At 36.7% G+C, this 24,216-nt stretch overlaps 1 protein-coding gene across 2 annotated transcripts in view; it reads right to left on the bottom strand.

The window, feature by feature from the left end:
- The window catches only part of APAF1 (apoptotic peptidase activating factor 1), a 31,399-nt gene extending 7,315 nt beyond the window's left edge, over window positions 1-24,084 (bottom strand). The window contains exons 1-22 of one of the 2 annotated variants that reach the window (XM_026053503.1): window positions 24,053-24,084; window positions 22,501-22,642; window positions 22,048-22,237; window positions 20,582-20,779; window positions 19,402-19,585; window positions 18,245-18,360; window positions 17,642-17,773; window positions 16,991-17,229; window positions 15,490-15,657; window positions 14,619-14,750; window positions 13,701-13,814; window positions 12,922-13,100; window positions 11,707-11,833; window positions 9,613-9,738; window positions 8,824-8,955; window positions 6,970-7,095; window positions 5,742-5,903; window positions 5,355-5,483; window positions 4,452-4,577; window positions 3,893-4,012; window positions 1,645-1,770; window positions 1,195-1,320 (exon numbers count right to left, since the gene is read on the bottom strand). In XM_026053503.1, coding sequence (XP_025909288.1) covers window positions 1,195-1,320; window positions 1,645-1,770; window positions 3,893-4,012; window positions 4,452-4,577; window positions 5,355-5,483; window positions 5,742-5,903; window positions 6,970-7,095; window positions 8,824-8,955; window positions 9,613-9,738; window positions 11,707-11,833; window positions 12,922-13,100; window positions 13,701-13,814; window positions 14,619-14,750; window positions 15,490-15,657; window positions 16,991-17,229; window positions 17,642-17,773; window positions 18,245-18,360; window positions 19,402-19,585; window positions 20,582-20,779; window positions 22,048-22,237; window positions 22,501-22,638 — 3,090 coding nt within the window. In that variant the 5' untranslated portion in view covers window positions 22,639-22,642; window positions 24,053-24,084. Of the gene's footprint in view, window positions 1-1,194; window positions 1,321-1,644; window positions 1,771-3,892; window positions 4,013-4,451; window positions 4,578-5,354; window positions 5,484-5,741; window positions 5,904-6,969; window positions 7,096-8,823; window positions 8,956-9,612; window positions 9,739-11,706; window positions 11,834-12,921; window positions 13,101-13,700; window positions 13,815-14,618; window positions 14,751-15,489; window positions 15,658-16,990; window positions 17,230-17,641; window positions 17,774-18,244; window positions 18,361-19,401; window positions 19,586-20,581; window positions 20,780-22,047; window positions 22,238-22,500; window positions 22,643-23,985 lie in introns of both variants that reach the window. The other variant, XM_026053504.1, reaches the window with a different exon arrangement.
- Window positions 24,085-24,216: the final 132 nt, after the last annotated feature.

Raw genomic sequence — 24,216 nt, 5'->3', positions numbered from 1 at the left:
CCATCCAGGACATGTTTTGGGAGACCAGCTTCTGGTTGGCTGTGTGGACCCTCCATGACAGACTCTCATGTAGGTAGGGATCTTGCCCACATGCTTCTGACTACTCAGTGGTACACACTATGGCACAAGTAAACATAAACAACAAGAACATCCTCTTCAAGAGCACATTCTTGATCCAAACTAGAATTAAAAGGCTAATATAGACACACCAGAATGTTTCCTGGCAACTGCCAAGAGGGGCAAAATGTGTTAATTTGATACTGCATTACTGAAGCCATTCTCCTTCTAGACAGAATCTATATTCAGTACTGTACTAGATGGACATATCAGCCTGCTCAGAGGCCTTTTTTTTCTTTTTTTTTTTTTTCTCCTTTCCCCCCACCCCTTACCATCCTTGCTTTCAGCAGTGCAAACCAGCCCAAGGACATGTTGTGGCAGATCCCAAAATCCTTCCCTTACAGTATCAGGAAAACTGCTGAGCTATCTTGTTTAAACACTAGTGTTTCTCTTCACCCACCTCAAAGTGTTGGTGGTTTTCTAGCATTCACTTAAATAGAAGTTTAAAAGCAGAAATTGTGTAAGATTCATTCATACCTAAGCACAAAGAAGCTCAGTTTTTACAGTGCCTTGGCTCCCATCTAGCACTCTTAACTTGCTGCTGCTTTGTTTTGCACATCCAAAGTTACTTCTGTCAGTTACTTCTCTCCCTTCACCCTATTTCCAAATTGTAGGGTTTTTAGATGTATTGGATAATATGCTCCTACCACTACCATAACAAATCTGAAAGAAAAAACATCCCTAAATCTTCACATAACACATTGATAACATTTATTTTTTCATTTAATTAAACTGGTATTTTAGAGTTTGCAATTCCTAAGTATCAGACTATGGATTAGAATTGCTTATGCATCACATATATTTCATTTATTATTCCATGGTGACAAATAAATGGCTTGCTAGAGTATCATTTGCAAGTTAAATCGCAGTCCGAGTACACACTGAAGTAGCAAGAGAATCAGAAATGCCAAGCTACACTACAAAATGTAAAGAGGTACCATTCAGAGTGTACATGAAGTTGGAAACAAACCAAAATAAAATACAGCAGTTACTTATCGAGCTTACACTACCCAGAGTACAAAAAAATGACTACATCACCATAAATTAAAATATAATAACTTTAAATCTCTCCCAAACCTGTATTACTGAATCATGAGCACTCGAAATGAGGGTCTGGCAGTCAGAGGTAAACCGGCAATGCTGCACAGGTGTCCGGTGGGCTTCTAAGGCTTTCAAGACTTTCCCATCTGACAACTGTAGTACCTGGACAATGAGGAATGCAACAATTCATTGTATATACTTCAGAAAACGGAAAAGAAGCACGTGCTGCTTCTTTTACGTAACAAAGATTTGTAAATCCATGATTCTTGGAAAAACAAGGACATTTTTATTAGCTTAGCCTTTGATAAAATGAAATGTGCTACATGACTAGCAGTACCTCTAGTTTACTGTCATTTGGACAACATGTAAAAACTTCTAAGCATTGTACTGAAAAATGTCATTGTAGAAAGTCATTCAAATACTTTTTTGTATTTTAATAGTAGCATCAAGAAATGTACCCTTTTTTTAGGTCAAAAGACTTAATACCTTTATTTTTCCATTCTCCTCTCCAAATGCGGCAAATTTAAGATCTTCACTTAAGCAACAGCAGCAAATAGGGCATTCCTGAGCTTCTGTCTGCATAATAATGCTGTCGTTATTCCCATTAATAAGCTGTAAAACAAGAATCAGATATGGGTAATATTTTGAAATTTAAACCTAAATACAACTGCCTTATAGAGACCAAACTGTTGAAAAGAATACTCTCTCACTCTTCCCATTCTGAGTGACCTAAATCAGTTAGTTCTGTAAATTAACGGTTTAGAGGTCAGTGTCATTATAATCTCTATAGAATGTGCTCTGAACAGGATGAGTTTGCAGAAGGAAGTGAGCAACAGAAGGCTTTAAAAAGATTATTTGAGCATAGAAAACATACTCAGCATCCCACTTCCAAATGGCAAACAAAATTCTAAAATCCATCAAGTTAGCTCCAAGCCCAGATTTATTCTATCCAATTTTACTGCTCATGACAAATGGGACATAAAATTCTTCAAGCGCCTCTTATAAGCACGCCTATAAACTCCTGAGCAGACACAATGCAGGTCTCAACCCACTAGCAAGGGAAGGCAGAGGGGCAAAAACATTAACAAAAACCTTTAAAACCTAATAATGATATACCAAAAAGTTTAAAAAGATACCAATTTGAAGCATTTAAAAGTGAACATGCTGCAATTGGCATCAAAAGGTGACTAGTACCCTGACCAAGACAGATCACAAATAACAAATGGCAAAAGAAAAAGAGATGCAATAAAAACTTCTTTTTAACAGATGCAATAAGAGATCAGATACAGCTTCTCTGACATATTCTTTGAAATGTACACATAAATTATAATGTCAACATTTACTTCTTTCTTTGGTTTCAGGCAGAAAATAATCCTTTTATTGCCAAAGCTCCACTGGCTATTCTGTAACTATTGCCACCTCACTCCACTACTCAAACAACAAAGTTCGGGCAACGGGACTTAAATTTTTTTTACAGACATTTTACAGGTACAGTAAGAAATGACTAACTTGTTGACAAAAAAAAAAAATGAGGAAGGACAGAAAATAGGAAGGGATAAACGGAAAACATACGTAAAACAAAGAAAAAGTTTCCAGCAAAGAAGGTCACATTTTATCAGCTGTCTAGGAAATACTAAGAATGCCTAAGCCAAGAAATATTGGCACTAGCCATGGTGATTAGTTAGGATTACATGGCTGACAGTAATCTCTGGCCAAACCAGGTGAAAGGATGTGACCCAACACAAGCAGATTATCTGCAGTGTCTCTCAGAGCAGGGCAACAGTATCTATTCCAGCACTCTCTTACTACACATTCTGCAGTGGGAGCTCCCTGGATCCAAGAAGCAAAGATTGATTCCTACTTGGTTGCTGCTTTGGGCTAAACACTTGAAACAGCTACCCACAGCCAAAAGTCCAGAAGTCTGATGCTGCCCATTTGATGGGCTGTTTAAATACATAACCAGTTTGCATAAACAATAACTGCTAGAGTCAAGTGCAAACACAAACTGAGCAAGGTTTATTGTCTTCACTTCAAAAAAAAAAAAAAAAATCAATTTATCAATTTGGCAATTATTTCATGTATTAGGGCTTAAAAATAACAACATGTATAAAAAAGTGTGTGCATTTGCTATCACGGAATTGAAAAATATATTTTGGATATTTGTGTATTTAGCGGTTTATGGGGAGGAGGAGAAGAAAGAGTAACAACACCATATCCACTATTAGTGTTTTTTCCCTAGGACATAAAAAGAAGCCCCCTGCTGTCTTATGGCTATGGGGAGACCCAAACTTGCACCTTTCTCTCCCCCTGTCTGAGATCATTCCTTTACACATATTATACAGTCTGACACATTCAGGGCACGTGCTGTGTAGCACTCGGCCTGTGTTTGCTGGACACATTTTGTTGGACACATCTGAGCACATTTACAGGGGCCACAGCATCCCCAGTCCTCAAGAAGAAACAGTTTTGCCCCTCCACAACCAGGGGCAATTCCTCTCAATTTCTTCACCACTGTGGAATACTCCCCTCAAAACGTCATTTTTGGTTTATTAAATTAGGCAGAGTCCTTAGCTATAGGCACAAAAGTGCTACTATCCATTGTCAGCTTGCTAGACATTCAACTGCTGTAAGTCATGAACAAGTTCTTGCAGTCTTGTCCCTGTTTCAATACTTCCAACCATTGTTATTTGCAGATGCATGCAAATCCTTTATTAAATTGAGAAATTTAACTTACTTGTAAATGCTGCTGATTGTAAATTGCTAAAATCACCACTTTATCATTGTGGAATACAACATCAAGTTCACTTTTCAGCACAGCATGAGAAGACTTGCACACCTTGTTTGTTTCCCAAATCTGTTGAAAAAGGAAAAAAAATCAAACCAAGAAAACCCAGTATTTCGTCAAGTTTTAACAAAATACCAGATATAAAACTTACTGAATAAGAATACATAGGTACTATCCTAAACATTCACAAGTAAATATATACAAAGAAAGTAGTATTATCTCTGATGTCTTACAAAACAGATTTTCAAAAAAAAAAAATTGGTAATTCCTTATTTAGATGACCTCTAGATCAGAACAGACTCTCAAGCAGACATCACACTTAAAACTACAGCGATATACTCTAAAAAATGAGCTGGCATCTTTCGAAATTAAAATCCAAGTCTAAGAGGTCTCTTCCCATACAAAATTAGTTAATACAAATGGATCTGTACACACCAAAATACACATATACACACACACATACAATTTTAAAAGAAAAGAAAATATTAAAAGAGAAATGTCATCTTACTCGTATCGTCTGGTCATCAGAGGATGTGACAAATAAAGATCCATCTGGAGAAAATGTCACACAATGAACCCAGCTCATATGTCCCCTGCAATCTGCTACTTTTGATAATGATTTAATATTCCATAACTGAAACAAAAAATATGAAAGATATAGATTATACTTGTAGGGAAAAGAGTCCAAACCCCAGAAGGCAGCTACCTGGCTACTATTTCCTCTAGTGTTTTCTTATTTGTCATCCTGAAATCAGACATATAACAACTCATCTTCTGCTCCTCCTATTTATTATGTTTTTTGGCCAAGGGGGAAAAAAATAAATAAATAAAGGAAATCACATTTTTACCTGATAACAGCATCTAAAAGAAGGAGGTTGGACTGGGAACAAAAAAAAAAAAAAAAAAAAAAAAAAAAAATTGTGGTATAAAAATAAAAGTTCAACTGACTGAGCAGGCTTCAGAGAATAAGACACAGGCCTTAGGACTCACATCTCTAGATTAAGGTCTTCCAGCTGCTGTTTTCTGCTTTGGTGAATTGACCCCTCCTCTACTGTACAGCGGCTATGCAGGACAAGAGGGGATTTGTTTCCCCACCACTCCCTCCTTTTTTCTGAGTTACGAAATAGGAAGGCCTCTATTCCAAGGATGCGTGTCACAACTTTAAGCAAACTTTGAAAAGCAGCCTAGTCTTTTATGTAAACCTGAATTCTGTCATTCAATTAATATTTCATATTTTTGAAGTGGACAAAAGAGTGAAACACATTAAATTAAAATCCTGTCAAAACAACTACATTTTTTTTTATATCAGCAAAAAAGCACCTCTTAAAACAAGCATAGCCTGCTTTAAATTGCAACTAGCCTTGCCTGGTTAAGGCAAGTCCTGCTTGCCTTAGCAAAGACAATCACTTACCTCAACAGAACAGTGAGATAAAGCAACTGCTACTAACTCATCACCAGGGCAGAAGTCACAATATTGGATCATACTGTGATGACTTACAGTGACTTGCTTTAATAAATCACTCGTTTTAACATCAAAGAGCTGTGAACACGTAATTATAATAGTTAGTACCCAATCTGAAGGGCTTTACTACAGACAAATAGCCTAAATCTCCCAAAGCATGCATTTTCTTAATTTAGAAGCTATTAACAAGTTCATTGTTCGTGTGTTTTTACTTCAAGAACACCTACAACCATGGATCTGAAACTTCATAATAGCCTAGAATATGATCTTCATTCATAATTTTTACTTGGATAACAATATGCTATCCCTAGAAAGTCATTATTTTGAGGTACTTACCAGAAGCTTATTTTTGGCTACCACCAGAATCATGGCACTATTTTGTGACCAGGAGCAACACTTAACTAAGATCTCCACATCATCTGGTTGCTCATCTGCAGTTTTGAAGAAATCTTTTATCTCAATGGTTTTCAGTTCATTTGCGGAGCGTACTTCCCAAAGCTTCAAGAAAATAAATAAAGAAATAAAACTAAAGCAGCATATCAAACTCCTTTTTACTGGTATGGATATGGAATATGATGGGGGAGGGTTATCTCCCAACCACTTCTAGGGAAGCTGGATGGGAAAAAGAAATACTGGCAGGAAAGTCTCACTACTTTCCTGTTGCCCAAGTCAAGAAATAGTATTAAATATTCACAGGTTTAGAAGGTTAATATTAAACATTCACAAACTTAGAAGTCTTAGATAAAAAGTTAAGATTAATTACTCTATGGTGGAACCATATGTATGTGTTTACATAATACAGTTCTGTCTCATCTTCTACTTCAAAATAAAATAAATAGTAAAATACAAGTTATCTGCTCTGCCACCCTATTAAGTCTAGTCATAAAGAGAAATCTGGTAAATGTTTGGCTTTGTACCCTAATCTTATTAAGATAACGGAAAAAAATATCTCTGATTATTTCCATTCCCTGCATCTCATTTTTCTTTCTTAGAGACAACAGCTACAGTAGCCTTTTATTCTTGATTTAGCAACTCAATAGAAAGCTAGGAGTGCTTTAGTAGAGTTCCACTGCAAACAATTATTGCAGCTATTGAAATGAAAATAATGTTTGCATACTGAGCAAAAGATAACACGCACCCTCAATGCTCTTACAGCCTGTACCTTAAGGGAATTTATTTTAAAAAAAGTGTACTTACTAATGAATCACCCTTCAGAGATGACAAAATTTTCAGTTAATGTAAAAAAAAAAAAAAACAAAAAACACCTGTTAGACGCTGATAACTCCTACATGTTTCAAAAGAAAAAGCCTCCCTCTATTCTCTTACCAAAGAACACAAAAAAGGAGATGGTGAAAAGTAAAAAGACTGGAAATGAGGATCTGATTTCTTTTTATTAAAATTTCCATTTCAAAGTCTCTTGTCTCAATTGTTTTACTGTGATATTTCGAGATTTAATTCACTATGGCAGATAAACAAATGCAAAATATACTTAAGAATGCTTTGTATTTTATATAAGCTAATTAAAAAAATCATGAAGACAAGAAGTTTTATTTTTACTGCATACCTTTACTGTTCCATCGGTTGAGCAGCTAGCAACATATTCATCATTTGGTGAAAATTTACAATGATTGACAGCATTGACATGACCAAACATTGTATTTCTACAATATTTTCTGTTCAAATCCCAAAGCTGTATGAAAAATAAACATATCATTATATCAACATATCATAAATATCATATGAATTCCTCAAAAAACAAATTTTCACATTCTTCTCGAAATCACGCACTGGCACCCACACCTAAGAGGTTTGGGCCACACGCTCACAGACTTCACGCCACACATCAGGCTCCCCTATAACTTACTTCCACGTGCTAACTTTCATGAAAACTATGAAGAGCACAACTAAGCTAGTTAAGATTTCTGTGCACCTTCCTTAGTGATTAGAAGGCCCCTGAACAGCACAAAGTCTCTTGCCCTTTTCCCTTTCATTTTTGTAACTAAGAATTATGTAGCTTACGCTTGACACTTGAACTGAAATCTGTGAAGTTAGTGTTAGACCTCTGAACATCACACAAAGTGAACAGAGCACCCCTTGCAACCCCCTGCCTTTCCAACCCTATCCTCATACAACCCCTTTTCTCAGTTTTCAAATTTCCTTGCTTTCTCCAGCATGAAAATAATTTACAGGTTTTGACTGTTTAGCTGAGAACTCAAAGAAAGAAAATTTGCTTTTATGTTTTAAGTGGAATGCATAATTCTGTTCTTATTAGTCATGAACATATCAAACACTGTCTAATCTCTTAACCACAGCTCCCTTCTAAATTTACCTATTCTGAGGCGTTGGTCTCAAACAGCAACTGCATCTGCTGGAATTTGCAGGAATCAGCACAAACCAAGTCTCTGCTTTCCCACTTGACATCAGCTCCTATTACAACTCCAGCTTACACAAACACAGACTCTAGCCAGAATTCCTCAGCTGAGATTCCCTGCTATAGCTGAGCCACAGACAGATCTTCCCCAGCACCAAGCCTGCTCCTCGCTGTGTATTCCCAGCAGTTCTCTTGCACTGGAACAAGGCAATGAGACAGCATGGGGAACTAAATAAAGTTCCCACCCAAAGGATTTTTTTTTCCTTTTTTGACAGATTAGCCCCTTGCTGTATCACTGCAAGGATAAGATCAGGAGATGCACTGCTACAGAGGCAGGGATGTACAACCAGGGCAGCAGAACCACCATTGTCAGAGCCAATTAACTACTCATATGCTTTGCTGTACTGCGAGATTGCACCCCCCTTTAGCACAGTCTCATTTAATTATTCTTTTATCTCTTCCCTCAGACGGGGACTACAGTTGGCCATTTTCTGTTCCTTCAAGGTAAAGTTGCCTCCTCGCAATCTGAACAGTGACAGACTGTTAACCTGGTACAGCTCTTGCCTTGACTACTGCTTTTTGTCGGCTTTCACCTTCTCCCTGTTATTCCCAAACAACTTAATCAAAAAACCTGGCTGCTTGTCACTGCTATAATATAAGGGGGGTTTCAGCAACCATTTGCTTACATTATGAATGTTTGCAATCCTAAATTTCTGCCTTAATTTTTCTTGCACTGCTTTGAATCATATTTCCATTTCCATATTCTACTATTCCTATCCCACTCTCTAAAAGTCTTCTCAACGTCTCAGCTTCATGCTCTTCCAAGAGCTCTGGATCATTCTCTTTTGCTAGGTATAGCCACTGCTTCCATTCTGCCTTGTTGAAATCTGTTGACAGAGTTGCATCCAATACTCATGATCTTTCACACCTCTAGCAGAGAAGCTTAAAAAGCTTATCTTACAAGTGTTAAAAATACACTGTGCATCAATCAATATTTCTCCTGTTATTAGAAGCAGTAGGAGAATCATCTCATCTCTTTTCACTTACTTTGATGAAAGTGTCATTTGAGCACGTGGATAAAAGATACTGACCACTTCTATTATTAAATTGGCAGCAATTGACCTGTTCTGTGTGTTCTTCATATACACGCATACATTGACCTGTTCTTGAATTCCAGATCTAGATGGAATTGAAGGATGAAAAAAATATATATGTTTCATGTACTTTATTAAAAAGACCTTTAAGCTATGTTGTAATAAATACTTTTAATCACATCTCACTTTTTTTTTTTTTTGAAAAGAACGGAAAAATATGTATATTTAGCTTTATATTTTGAAATTTCTTGGAAGTTAAAAATAGCCTATTCTTGTCAACACTCCATGTTAAATTATTGTTAATTTCACAGATCTTCACAGCAGAATGTTTGAACAATGGAAAAGAGAGGAGAGGAAAGGTTTTACTTCTGATGACAATTTGAGAAAGGCTACAGTTTCATTAAGATATTGCTTTAATATTGAGAAATTATGAATTACCAAAGAAAACCCAACATCAAAAAAAGGAAAAAAAGAAGATAAATTCAGAGTGTGTTATAAACACAACACAGAACTGCATGAATTCAGTCGTGTTGAGCATTTTTTGCCTATGTTAACATCACACTTATAGAATTACCACCTATAGTGCATGAATTATCATTAAAGAGTGAATTATCCATCTAAGTTTTAGCAGAATTAAACCAAAACCAAACACACACAAACTAAAGAACTGGCTCGGCCCAAGTGTGTTAAAATTCAAGTCATAATTATTACTCCGAAAATAGCCTGCACTTCATTTACTTACCTTCACTTTTTTATCAGCTGAACAAGTTGCTACAAAGGCACCATCCGCAGAGAACGCGCAACAAAATATTTCATCATCATGTGCCCTTATCTCCAGAAGTCTCTCTCCACTTTTTGCCTTGAACACCTACAGAAACAACACAAGAATAGTGACATCTTGCAACTTAATACAGTTCTAAAACATGCAACATGAAAATAAATTTTTTCTTTCAAACAGCTCTCTTACTTATAGATTTTCTATAAAAATGTGGTTTTACATTTATATAGAAAACATTTATAATCTCATGAAAAGTAACCTCAAAATTTAAAAAGAAAAGTTTCAATTTTGTAAAGTTAACAAATTCTTAGGGAAATGAATTGTTGAAAATAGATTTTGCTAGTAGATAGCGCGTTGGGCAGTATCTGTTAGCTTAAAAGACACTGACAAAGGGCATGGATTTAGGTCTAAAGAATCAGAGTAGAAGAATACTCTGCACGCCAACGTCTTTTTAAAAATCAAAGCTATTTTTAAAACTACTAAGTCCAAATTAAAAATAAACTTTTTTTTTCACTCATCATAAAACTTAGAACTGAAACTTAGCAGTACATGCTGATTTGGGAACAAACATTAAGAGAGATGTAATCAAAAGCCTTACGCAGACAAAACGATACATTCCTGAACTAGCTTAGCAGGAAACGGACATTTGGGTGGAAAAAAAATTTATACTAATCAATGCACCAGCTCTGGGAATTAAGTACTCAACAATGAAGAATTCAGGTCTTGCATTCCTTCTTGAGGTTACTCATTCTTAAATTATTCAAACAATCAAAAGGAAATCCTAATCCTAATCCTACCTTCTTTTCTTTATTCTTCATTAAAGAAGAATATTAATGACAATGAAATGGTTGACACTTGTTTAGATCATGTAGGTTTTGAAGCAACAGGAAATCTGCAGGATGTCTGCTCTTAATCTAACAATCACAATTTTCGGCTTCACAGAAACACCAGAACAGCCACAGGAACTGAAAAAGCCCTAGTTTTATTTCCATGCCACTATCATGAATAATTAAGCTCAAAGTTAAACAATGAATATATGATTATGGTTATTTTTCCCTTTACTGTAATTTTTAACTTCTTCAGTAAATGTTTAGTTTAAACACAAACACCATCTACAGACTCTGATTAGGTAGAAAACAAAGGGAAAAATAAGCAATCTCCAGTCTTAATAAGGCCATCAAGTACAAAAGCCCAGCACAATAATTTCAGCCCAGGATAAAACTAGCACATCCACCAGGCATATCTTGAATTGGATGTCATGATTAGAGCACTGTACAAGCCAGCAAATAAGTAAATAAAGTACAATAACGACACATGAACCAGCCAAATGAACAACAACTAAGCACCACTGGTAGTTTAATATTAGTATTCCACTTGCCAAGCATCTAAAAGCAATACCAAAGACTTGCAGTAAGGTTGCTCTTCACCCTTACCTTTGGCTGTCTGGGATATGGCTATGGGACCAGGTTACTGGCTGGCTGATTGCTAGTTTCCTTGAGAGCAGGCTGGCTCCCCTCCAGGCAGACTGCTGGCAAGTGGGCATTAGTGACTCCTCTCTGTCTCCCCTTATCTGCTTTCTCAGCATTTTGTGCCTGCTCTCAGCCTAATACGCCCTGCACTTCACAGACTTATCTTTCTTCCCAGACTCTTTTCTTTTGCATTAGATATTTCGCCCATCTCATGGGAGCAGCGCATCTCACACGTAAACCAAAAGTGCGTAACATTTCTCAGTTCTGCAGAAAATCTGTGAGGTCCAGTATTGTTTTTGCAAGTGAGCATGAAATATGTCAGGGTCTGTTTCTTAGACAATGAGCTTCTCCATATCATTACAAAGGATTTCAACTCATTTATGTACTATGGCAGTTAACATATAAACCATGAAATCACTATAGTTTAGTCTCTGTACAAGCAGGATGCTTGTTTTTCCAAATGTGCAACTGAATGCTTACATAATAATAAACCTGTTGCTTTTGTTCAGAAGAAGAAAGGAAAATGCGTTATTAATAATTTTTAATCAAATAACATGGTCTTTCATTTCCCTCTTGAAAAGATTTTTACCTGTAGTGTTTTATCAGCTCCACATGATGCTATTCTCTGTCTATCCTGAGAAAAGCAGGCATGGTATACTGCATCTCTGTGTGGACGAACTACCAGGCGGGAGAGGTTCTTCATGGACTTCTTATTTCTGAGGATAAAATAGCCAATAAGTCAAATCCTCTTAAAACACAAGACAAAACGAGCACTCACTTTTTCGCACATCTTAAGCAGCAGGCTTAAACAAACAAAGCAACTCTCTGCCTTCATGGAGAAATAATACATGAAAAAAATCTTGTGTTCATTCTTACATTTCCCCTTCGATAACTAAAGTGTAGGTATCAAGGAATGTAACGGCAGAATAAACAAACACCTACTTTATATGTGGATTGTTGCACCCTTCCCAGGACACAAGCTTCCCAACAACTTTTTTAGGATCTGCTCTGTGCTGCTTCCAAATACATATTTCTTTCCAAAACTTCCTGTTCCCCTGCAGATTCCCCTTCCCTTTGTCAAAAACATCGGTGTATCTCTGATCAAATTTACTTGACTTTATAGCAACGACTCACTTCCCATTGCTAGGTATTTAAACAAAAGCTATGTTTATCAGTGCACTTCAACCGGATATTGAGTACAGAACCTAACATACTTTGGTTGACTCTAGCCAACTTCAACAAAGAATTTAATAGCAACTGTAACAGTCCTGGTTAGTCAGATGTTACCACAGAAAGCTGTCATTGTAATAAAATCACTTTTGGTAATGAATGTATTGTTGCAAGTTCCATTTTCTTCTAAAGGTGAAATGAATCCAAGTAGTTTACATTTTCATCATCCCAATTTTCAGACTTAGCATTTACTAGCAGGTAAAACATCTTGAACAAAGTAGCTACCTTTAAAATCAAAACAGCTTTTTTCCACTGCAAAAAACTGACTGATCAAAAACAAAACAGAAAAGAAGACATATTTTAAAAAGCTAAGATTGCTGACCAAGTAATTTTACTATCCAAGAGAGCAAATTATTCACCTACCTCCCCTATAAAGCATTTTTTAGGACTTAAACCTAGGATAGGAGACAAATATATCCCAGTTTCTGCTCTGTTTCTGCAAAATTATTTAATTTCCTTCCCCCTTGAAGAACATAGCAGACCTTAAAAATGGCCTTAGCTGTACATGGTGTTTAACTGCCAACTAAATGTCCTTCCTGAATCAAGGGATCAGCAGATGGATTGCATTACTTACATCCACTCCAAATAAAATATGCCTGCTTCTTGTTGAGCAAGTGACTTGGCTTGCTGATAGACCTCTGATGTCTCCAGTTGGCAAAGACCCAGCTGTATTATGTCAGGAAATGGCTGTCGTCCAAGAAGGTGCCCATTTAAAGACAGAAATTCCTGGAAGTTCTCACGTACTATGCTATTCTGTGTCCAGAACAGATAATTTTTAGCAATTGAAAAAGAGATTTTTTTTTATCCTAGTGCCTTTTCTTTTTTTTTAATTTCTGTAGAACTAACTTCCTTATAGAAGCACAGTTTCTGTTCTGTTAGCAAGTATATGCGATAGACTGAAATGTTTCTTTATCCTGTACAGAAAACCGTATTATTCTTATTTTTTCAAATAAACTGTATTGACAACATTACTCGATGAGCAGTTAACATCAAATATCAGGAGGACTATTTCAAGGGGCAAACAAATTTCTATATCAGCCCAGAAAGCGAATACTGTATGAGCCCCTTTAAATACTGATGTTATTCATAGTTACTGAGATTCATGGTTAATTACTTGGGCATACACAGAAGTTAAAACTGAAACTGAGTCTGAAAAGGATTTTTTTTTAATTTCTTAATTCTTTTTCTTCAAATTGAAGTCTCACTTAATACTGCCTGTAGCTTTCTATGCATCTATATTCTCTCTCTATATAAATACATGTATATTTCTTAAGAAAACAGACAACAAAAATACAATTAAAGATAGTAAAAAATATGTGAAACAGACTGATCATTTACCTTTTAGTATCATACCTTTTGATCAAGGACTGAACTATATTCTACATATTCGTGAATCAGATGGGCAGGGCCTACCAACTCTGTTTTAGCTTTAATCCAATCCAGAGAAAACATAAGATCACAGAGTTCCTGCAAGAAATACAAAATTCAGTTCAAAGCACAAGTTCCATGACAGAATCTACCTCACAAGAAAGAAAAGTATAGGAAATACATTAGAAAGTGAATATGCTTCAGTTCAAGTGCCTCCATTTAAAAACTCAAGCAAAATCATCTTGCTTTCTGCACCTTACATGATTTGTATACGGAAGGCTACGTTTACTAATTTCACATGAAGGATTGATGCTTGGTAAAAATATCTGGAGAAGGGGAGGGAAAAGCATGCAATTTTTCAATTCTGTAGCACACAAAACTCAATTTAGGATACAATTCAGCAAGAGTTTTCAGTATGGTCTAGCAAAGATCACTCTGCCAAAACTGCTAGCATTTTTAAATAGAATAACAGGGTGTTAGATGGCTCTTCAAAGACGTTGTAGAGAGGATGAACTCTTACACGCAAATGAAAACGACTGAATGGGAAAATCCAATTAAAAAGTAATTATATTCACCACTATATTAGAATTCTCTGAAGAAATCAGACACTAGATTATCTTTATTACTATGCACTATCTGCTTTCAGAAGACTTCTTACTAAAGCTTCCTCAGCAGAGAAAGAAACACAAGCTACTATGCTTGTGATAGATCTTACAAACTGATTAAAAAGGGCAAGAGACAAAAGGGCAGAAATAATGTTGTTCTTATAATACATAATTATCATTACCAGGGCCCCAACAGACTGTGTGTTGAATGCTAGTGTATTTGTGTGAAAGCCTGGCAGAAGGCTGATCTGGAGAGAGGGCAAGAGAAGGCACATTGAGGACACCAGTCAGAACTCACCTTCTGCATATTGGCACCTGCCATATGATATGCTAGGAAGTTATACCAGTACATGCAATCCTCTTCAGATGGAATGGGCATATTAAGTTTGTAATATTTTTTGTACTGATTTACTATGTTTTTATGTAGATCCTGCAACATGAATCGAAACATACGTTCAATTATTGGACTTATTTTTGTTACTCCTATTTTTCAGTTGTAAAATGTCAACAAATGAAATAAGCAATAACTTGAATTAAATACACAATTTTAAAGGCAAGATTTTTCTCCAGAAACATTCTCCAGATACTAAACAGAGAAAAGCAGGCTTTTAACTTTCATTCTTACATCAAGAGGAGCTATGTAATCACTCTTGTATGCTACCTACGTTTAATGTGAAAAAAAAAAAAACATTACATATGTAGATATAGGAAGATCTCAGAACTTTCCTGTCCTCAAAATATGATATTCTATTGGACCCAACATACAGAGCCTCTTCTTGAAAGTCTTGCCCTAAATTGGAGATGTGGTGGGGAGAGAGAGCACTTCTGGTTTTAAATAAGTTTCCTTTTCTTGTTTGTTCTTGATGCCTTTTGGAATCACCGATGGAACATTCCATCTTCACTCTAAGTATCTTTGACAGAGAAACAATGTCTATAGAGTCTTCTGTCTAATTAGTTTCTCAACTGCACATGGATCCATCATGAAATCACTCCACACTCTAAAGTTGAAAATAACCCACCTTTAATAACTCCACAGTACGTTCAACTGCATTCTGGATGTATATTATGGAATTCCTTTGGATTATGATTTAACAAAGTTACTTTTTTTCTGAAAGTTGTCCAGTTTTAGAGAGTAAAGTTGAAAATAGGTAGATTAACCAATACTCTACCTGAAGCTGATTGCGATTCTTCTCTGTAAGAAAGTCAAGTTGAAGATCATGTAAATAATAATGGAATGACTTCCCATTACGATCACAGAATAACAGTGATTTGTTAACAAATTCCTGCAAGATATCTTCAACTTCTTCAGTTTCCATATCCCAAAGAATACAGAGAACCTAAAATAACATTCAATAAGATAAAGAGGATAGCAAAACTAAGATGCAATATGGCTTATAAGAATATCATTAAAAGGCTACTTATTAATTCACAAGAAAACGTAAGCATACAACATTTTACAAATGGTAACGAAATTCAACAGATTTACAACTTTATACAAAAATATATGACAAAAGGGTTGCCAGTCATGGCAGGCTTGTAATACGGAAGTACACCAACGTCTGGCATTTCCCAGCAGTAAATACTAGCACCTAAAGCAAACACTTATTGGAAAATCTGAGAAATAGGAGCAGGAAGTCACATGGCAGAAAGACTAGGCAACAAGATGTCAGGGAACTCAGCAGGCATGGAAAAGAAGGGCAGCAACGATAATGACATATTCTTTGAGATTAAATAGGAAAAAAAGAGTTTGTGTTAGAGTAAATAAAAGCAAGTCTGATTAGAACAGTGAAAGAACCATCAGACTTTAAGCTGCAGTAGCAGATACTTTCCAACACTGCAGACCTTTCTCTAGTAACCCCAGGGCCACTACAAAGATATTGGGAAAGAATTTTTTTTTTGTCTTAACTAGCAAAAGCTTTTCTCAAAGCATTGAGAAAGTACAATTACTTTAGCAGAATGTTTCACAGCCCTATATGTTTAAAAGCTATTTTTATTTCACTTCAATTTCCAGACAACATTCTAGGTAGAATAAGGTTGTCAAAAAGGCAGATGTATAGTCTGCAAACATGATCCTGGCTCTTACTTAGTGGCCCTTAAAGGAGGGGAGAAAACTTAAAACATCCTTTGACTGAATTTCCTCCTAAATCTTCCATCCTCCTAAAGTAATACTTCAGAAGTAAGCAGAATTCTACAGCTGAGTTAATGACTATTAAACAGAAGACTAAACTTTCCAAATTGTTTAGTAAATGCCCAATATATGAGAGAGACTGGCAAAAACAAACCAAACCGCAGACCTCTGCAATACTGAAATCCTGGGCTGTCATTTACAAATTTTATCTCCATTTATCTATATGTGTTAGTTTATGGTGACCATATCTTTTTCCCAAAGAAGTCGTATTTTACACAGCAGCTTTTATAGCCTTCAGAGAGCTCAGTAACAACCCAATTAAGAAGTATATTGAGATGCACATTATGTTATGAACACATTCACTCAGTTACAACTTTTTAGTTCCATCACTGACAATAGAAGTCATGATACAGTAATGGGTCCACGCTACTAGATACTTTTAAGCCAATGATTAAACAACAATTCCAAATTCTATGACTTCTTTAGCATGATTGCATGCATCTCATTAAGAACTATTGAGATTTTTGCACTGCTATTACTACCTTTGTAGGAACTTTAACATCTTTTGGGAGGATGGAAAGGTCCTTATAATAGCCCTTAATGTTTTCATTCAGTTGTTCAACACTTATGGACATTGCTTCATCAAGAGCTTCATAGTCATATGATGAAGATTTTCTTATTCTTTTGAATTGCTTATTCTGCAGCTGCTTGAGGTAGTATTCCCAACGACCAGGGAAGTCTCGTAATAAAGCACCTATCAAGGATATCACAAGAGGAGAACCTGAAGGAAGAGGTTAAATTAATGTTAGAGGTCTTGAAGGAATAAAGTCTCACAATGTAAATAGAACAGTCTGAATTAAAAATGGTCATTGGGCTGATTCACTGACGAAATTCTTGAGATGCTGGAGAACAGCCAGGGAAAAGAATCCATACAGATATTTGTACATCTTTATATATATAAAAAAGAATAAATTAAAAGACAAACCTGGTTAGTTTAGAAGAAAACTAATCCAAAAGCAACATGAGACATTTATACTTATCTCACAGAATAAAAAGAACATCCAACAAATACTTATCTTGTATTTAGACAGTACAACACTGCAAAATATTCCCTCAATAAGCTGAAACTGAAAAGCAAAAAAATAAAAAGCATTAAACACTACGTGGTACAATAAAAAGTGTAAGCATCATACCTTTGCATTCCCTTACAATGCAATCAGCTTGTTCCGGCAGTTCTGTTATTTTCTTATTCACAAACAGGGACAAAACCTCCAGCCCTTTCTCATGTGCTAATCCACTTTCCACATGTATCTCATATTTATTGCCTAGACATAAAAATATTAAAGCAATGAAAAGGATTCGAAGAACTCCTATGGAAAATGAAAATATCTTCAGAGTAAAATCTGGAGCAAAGATCCTGGTTCATGATTTTTTGCATAATATGCTGAGTATTAATTATAGTATAAATTCTATCTGACACAACCTTATAATTACAGCTGCATTAGGGATGTTGCACGCACATTGTAGCAGTGAACACTTCACAGTGTAAAAACAATGAGTCTAATTGCAGTGTCAGTTGAATGTGTCCTATTGAGAAACACTACAGTCTTCAAAGCAGATAGAGAATGTCTAGGGTAAACACATGTATTGCACTGAAGAGCATGAAGTCTTACAGAGCAGAATTCCACAACTCTGCCACCGGAGCACAAGTTTCCATCAGACTCTTTAAGCAGTTTACATCAACAATTTACACACATGCACACCTAACCTGTAGTGCAAAAGTTGTCGCTCCTTACCAGCCACTGCATCTGTTACACTCCTGTCCCTGCTGGTGATCAGAATCTGACACTGATTATCAAATGCTTTTAACACCCAGGAATCCCAAATATCATCCAGGACCAAGAGAGGCCTACTGTAAGAAGAAATATTGAAGATTTCAGATGAACTATTAGTGCTAAAATACTGTATTTTATTGTAATGATTAAATAACATTCTTCAGTATTGCAATGTATAACCTAAAATATTTTACATATAAAAATAATAATAAAAAAACTAAAAAGAAGCTTAAGATTTAAACATTGCAAGAATGCTCAATGCAAGCTCCAAAAACGCTACCTACAAAGAAGAAATTTCTATAGCTGCAACTTAGATTCTCTCAAATACCTAGTAGTTCCAAACTGTTTAACTTTATTTGCTCCTCTGAATTTATTCAGCATAAACATTAACACAAACAATAAAGCATCTCATCAGATAAGTGACTTTGTGCACTAGAAGCAATATGGCATAATGTAGCAAACAAAGAGTATCATGCTACTTGGGTACACTGCCGTCAAATTCTGGAATAACTCACGTCGTAGAGATATATCCTACAACAAAATAACCTACAATTATTCTACTTCTTTTTCTACGCAGAAGGGACTAATGTTAAGCATGATTTAAACACCTTGATTCTTCTTTATCTTCATTTTTGTTTATTTTAAAGAAGAAAAAAAAATCAAGAACTGCATCAATGGAGGCAATTCCTGAATACGTATAAACGTCAGGAGAACCTGCACCTTCATTTGAAAGTGTTTTGTTTGTATGTTTCAAATGACTTCATGAGAAAATAAAATGTTTTTTTCCTACTGCTTTGTATAAAGGACACAAGATAAACCTTACAAAGATTTCTTGTGAAAGACCTTGCAATGTTCTTCAAGTCTTCTCATAACAAGATTTTTTTGTTCGTATTCTCTACAAAAGAAAAAGGCCAATACTTCTCGACTCAAGGTCATCTATAGAAAACACAACATGGGAATCTCATTCTTGAGGTATGTTACTCTTTAAAAAAAAGAAAAAAAAAAAAAAAAAAGAGAAAGACATGAAACGAGAACACAGACCCTTAAGCAATTAGACCAAAGTTACTCTGCAAATAATTTATTCCGTAAAAAATAGTGTTTCATCTTAGCGATATCACCTGGGGTATTTGCGTAGCATCAGCAAACGAAGACGATCTTTAGCCTCCTCGATGTTAAGGGGTGGCCTTTGTGAAAAGGTACCATCGTGGTCTAACCTACTACAGAGATTCTGGAGTTTCATTAGAAGCCCTGCTTTGTCTTGTTTTCCAACAGATATCCAGTGAACTCCTCCTGGAAAATAATCTGAACAAGCAAACAAGTAATTTTAATCATGTTATATATTTAGAATGAGAAATATTTAATAATAGCTTGTCACAGCAATCAATAATTCAATTAAAAAAAGAGAAAACTGTTCATAAAAACTATTATAAGCCAAGTTACCACTTTACCGTTTACATGGAAGGATGGTTCTACATGACCACTACCTCTTATTTCTAAAGGAACAAGCTATGTGGGGCAAGTACCACAGACAATTCACACAACCACTGCTGCTGTCCATCCTGTCCACCTGCCTTCCTGACTGATCCCTGACAGCCCCTTCTGCATCCGCCCTTCCGGCCAGTCTGACTCAGCACTCGCTCTTTTGACCTCCTATTACTACAGGAGTTCAAAGGCTAAGATCTGAAATTATCCCAAAACGGTGAGTAAGATGGTATTAGAGTCAGCTGTAGCAGGGAATGCTGCAGTATCTATCCCTGCATCAAGTTTTCTAATGCCTCAGTCCCACTTTCTCCTCCATGTGACCTATACAGTAAAAACTTCAGTAAGTGGTTGTATTTATGAACCATTATGAACTAAAGTGATAATATAGTAATCAGTTTCCCCAGGCTTGCTACTAGTAAAATATATGCAAAAACAATTCATATAGCATGGTGAAGAGTTGAAGGATTTCATGAACAGTGCTCGAAGAGCAGACATACTTATTTTACCTTTTAAAATTACAGAATTCATGTTTCAGGTTCAAGACTGAGCAGTAACTACTCTCAACGTAACACAGCCCCCACAGTGAAGAACTATTCATTTTTTTCCTCATAGATTAGTAAATATTTGGTGGAGCTAGACCACAAAATGGTTAAGAGGGCTCTAAGTTACAAACAAACATTTCAGGGTTGCCTAAGAACTTCTAAACCTAAATTCAAATTACTTTCAAGATGACATAAGATACTTAGTCAGGTATGCTCAAGATGCATATAAAAATGCATTTTTTAATAAATAATACAGATGTTTTTCTAAAAGTACCTTCCAAGAGCTGGTGATCCCTTAAAGCTTCTGCTGTTAAAACTGTCTTTCCACAACCTGCCATTCCATAAACCGTGACCCAACCGGGATCATTTCCCAAACAGCAGAGTTTCTGCTTAATGGCATCTACCAGTTTTGGACGCGTAACAAACACCACTGGTCTCTGTGGTACACCTCCTTCGCATAGGACCATCTTAACTGAAGTTAAAAAGAGAAATCACAAACAAGCAAAAAAGAAAAATACAGAAATGAAGAATAAATTAATACAATGTTGCTTCAAAAAAATCAAAACACACACAAAAAAACCTATTTTGCTACCTCCCCCCACTTGTGGCCCACAGAAGTGCTTTAAAACTACTGAACTAACCATGTCAGGCACTGGAGAGAAAAAAAAAAAAAGTGCTTTTCAGAAACAAGTTACTTTGCAGGCACCAGGTTACCCCTACAGTGGTGTCCCAATTAAAGAAGCTAAATAAACTGTATTCTTTTGCAAGCTAGAGCTGGTTACATCAATCCCTAAAAGCAAACAGATAATTAACAGTTCCAGTATTAACTATGGCAAATACATCACTATTTCCACCTGCCTAGTTGCTTTCTCAGACTGAAGTTGCTGCTAAACAGCAAGCAGCAGAAGGGAAAGCAAGCTGTGTAAGGTTCCTACCCTGTGGTCAAAGCTGACGTTGCCTAAGCTAATGCACAGTGAGAAGGTGATGGACACGCAACATAGTTAGTCCACTACTGGCCACAAAATGGACTATAGCTGCAGGATCCTACTTTATGATCAAGTTCTGGAAAACTTTAGTCAAGCAAACAAAAATCCAGGACTTTTTGAAAGTCTTTAAAATTCAGAGTGCAAATAATTACCCTGTAAGATTTACCTGACGTTTCGTCATATATGGTAAGGAGAGTTGTCCCATAAGACACTAAAAATTTATTTCACATCCACCAAACATGACAGTAATGAAAACTTATGTAAAATTTAGGAATTTATTCAAGGTAACCAAAAGATCTCTTGGAGAAAATTGAGCAATCTATTACCTAGATGTTGGTGTGTGGGGGGGTAAGATATACAATACTCAAGGGAAACTCAGAACTTAGAGACTGCAGCTTTTTAGCTTCTTTAATTCAAATATATATTAAGACTTTCACTTATAACAAAAATGTTAAGATTTAGGGGAAAAAAGCGAGAAGTTCAGGTTTCTGGGTTTGTTTTTTTTTTTTTTTTTTAAAGTAAGTACTACTAAGGAAGAACAATTTCAAAATAACTTGCATGGGACACAACCATCCTGTTACACCACATGAATTACACGAAATACAACAACACTGACTATACAAAACCAAAACGAATTCATTCATCAACTCCCCCTTTTTCATCAAAACAGGTATTAGAGTCAGTCATTTAGTAGAGAAAAATAGCACAGCCTGTCTTTACTTTCAAGCACAAGGATTGTCATAGACATACTGACCATATGAAGTCATTCCATCCGCAGAACTCTTCCCATTTCCAGCAGAGAAGACCGGGATGCCATCCTGAAGTAGCGCAGCAAGATCTCTGTACCCTTCATGAAGTAGTGCGTTATAGAAAGATCTATATGAATTATTATCCTTTTTAAGGATAATGTTTATTAGCATAGCTGCTCGCTCCTTCTGAGTATTCTAGAAGAAATATTAAAAAAAAAAAATACATAAAGCTAAAAGACTTTATCAAGCATTTAATCTATCTCCCTGTGTTCATTAATCTAGAATTAGGCTTCAACTTTGGCTTCAAACATGAACTGCAATAATAACTGAACACTAAGTATATGCCTGAAGAATCTGCTGAATCTGGGAATCATACACACTGAAACAAACATGAGGAAAAAGAATGCTAAAACACAGAGCAGCCTAGAAAGAGAAAAAACAGTGAGAGAGGACTCCACCTGTTGTTTTACTTTCTCTTCCTCCTGTAATGTCAATACTTGGTCAGCAATCATATGATCCATAATGTATGAGGTCTTGATGTCTTTTTCCAATGCCTGGCGATTCAGAAGCAGATAATTTCTACTCTTCACATCCATGTTTCTTCAGTGTGGAAAAGAAAAAAAAAAAACAGAACACAACTTAAAAGTAGAAAGAAAATAGTTTTAAAATATAAATTTATATTTTAAAAAGGCAGAAAAGGTAGCAGAATCATTATACTAGGGGAAAATACAGGGAGTTTTCAGGCAAACTCATACCACAAACTGCAGGAAGCTAAAATATTTAGTTCTTTTCACTTTCTGTCTTGATATAACAGTACTATGAAAATATATATATATAGTTTTTTATGAATTCTATCTGTCTATTCTAACTGTTTATGAATCACTAACCCAGCGTGGTTGGACAGCAGGAAAACATGTTAAAGTTTTAATAGTTTGCAAGCTTCTGTAGCTTTCTCTGAGTGCTCCTCTTAGGAAATCAGAAAGCAAGAATAAAACTATTTAATTCTACAATAATCAGCTTCGCAGCGCTCATTAGGTGAATGAAGAGTTTTATTTTAAAAAGTGTATACTGATGATTTTTGCAGAGTGAAGAACTAGCATGAGGCCATTTCCAAGTCTGCCTCAAGTTATTTTTTATACATTTTGCAGAACTAAAAATCATTGTCTGTACCAACTTCTTGCACATTAGGACCTTGCCAGATGGCAGAATCATAGAACCATTTTTGTTGGAAAATACCTTCAAGATCATCAAGTCCAATCCAAGCCCTTCACCGCCCTGCCTGCTAAATCATGTCCCTAAGCATCTCCTCTACACAGTTCTTGAACACTCCTGGTTTCTGGTAGCTGTAGACTGTGATATTGCTATAAAAAATACTTTTTGTCCCTCCTCTGCCACCCTCAATTTTTGGAAGTCCTGGGGCCATGTAATTGGGAGGACAGGGTGAGAAGGAAGTGCAGGCTGTGGCTGGCAGCCCTCGGCTGGATTAGGAAGAGAAACTGAGCTCCCTTCGTAACAAATCGCACTGGATAAAACAGTGTTTTCCCCAGCCCTGGAAGGAAACTCGGCCAGATGGGGGGGCTGACACCAGGCAGGCGACAGGAGCCCCCCGTGGGAGACCCTCCTCTGGCAGCAGCTGAGCGCTGGTCTGCACTTTTCCAGCATTCCATAAAATAATATTCCCAAAGAGAAGGGCCCCGGGTATTTTCTATCACCTGGAGGCCTCTCAGCACTGTCTGGCAGCCAGGAAAAGCGCCCAAATAGTCTTCTCATCCGCACGCCCATGCGGCGACCTAACAAGAGCTGTAAGGGCCACCAAGGGCCCCGAGAGCCAACATCAGCTGTAAGAGCTGCCAACGCTCCCGTGCGAGCTCCCTCCTTCCCCTCATCCCGGAGCCGGGGGCTGCAGCACCCCTGGACAGGCCCGTGCTGAGCCGCCTCCTTACCCAGACACAGGGAATTTTCTCTTTTCACCGGGAATTGCGCCGTGCGGGGAGCAGCCGCCGCCGTTACCTCGCGTCCCGCCGAGGCGTTCGGGGCTCCCAGCGGGGAAACGCAACAGAAACCGAAACAAGTTTCTCCTGCCACAGACACCGCGCCTGCCACACGGCCTTCTCCTTCTCCTCGTCCTCCTCGGCGGCGGCCCCGGCGGCGGCCCCGGCCCCGCGCCCGCGGGC

Source organism: Nothoprocta perdicaria, unplaced genomic scaffold (genome assembly GCF_003342845.1).
Source record: "Nothoprocta perdicaria isolate Ctin4 unplaced genomic scaffold, notPer1 scaffold_116, whole genome shotgun sequence".
Taxonomy (NCBI): Eukaryota; Metazoa; Chordata; class Aves; order Tinamiformes; family Tinamidae; genus Nothoprocta; species Nothoprocta perdicaria.
Note: the sequence above shows the minus strand (reverse complement) of the source record. Positions and strands in the feature narration are given on the sequence as shown.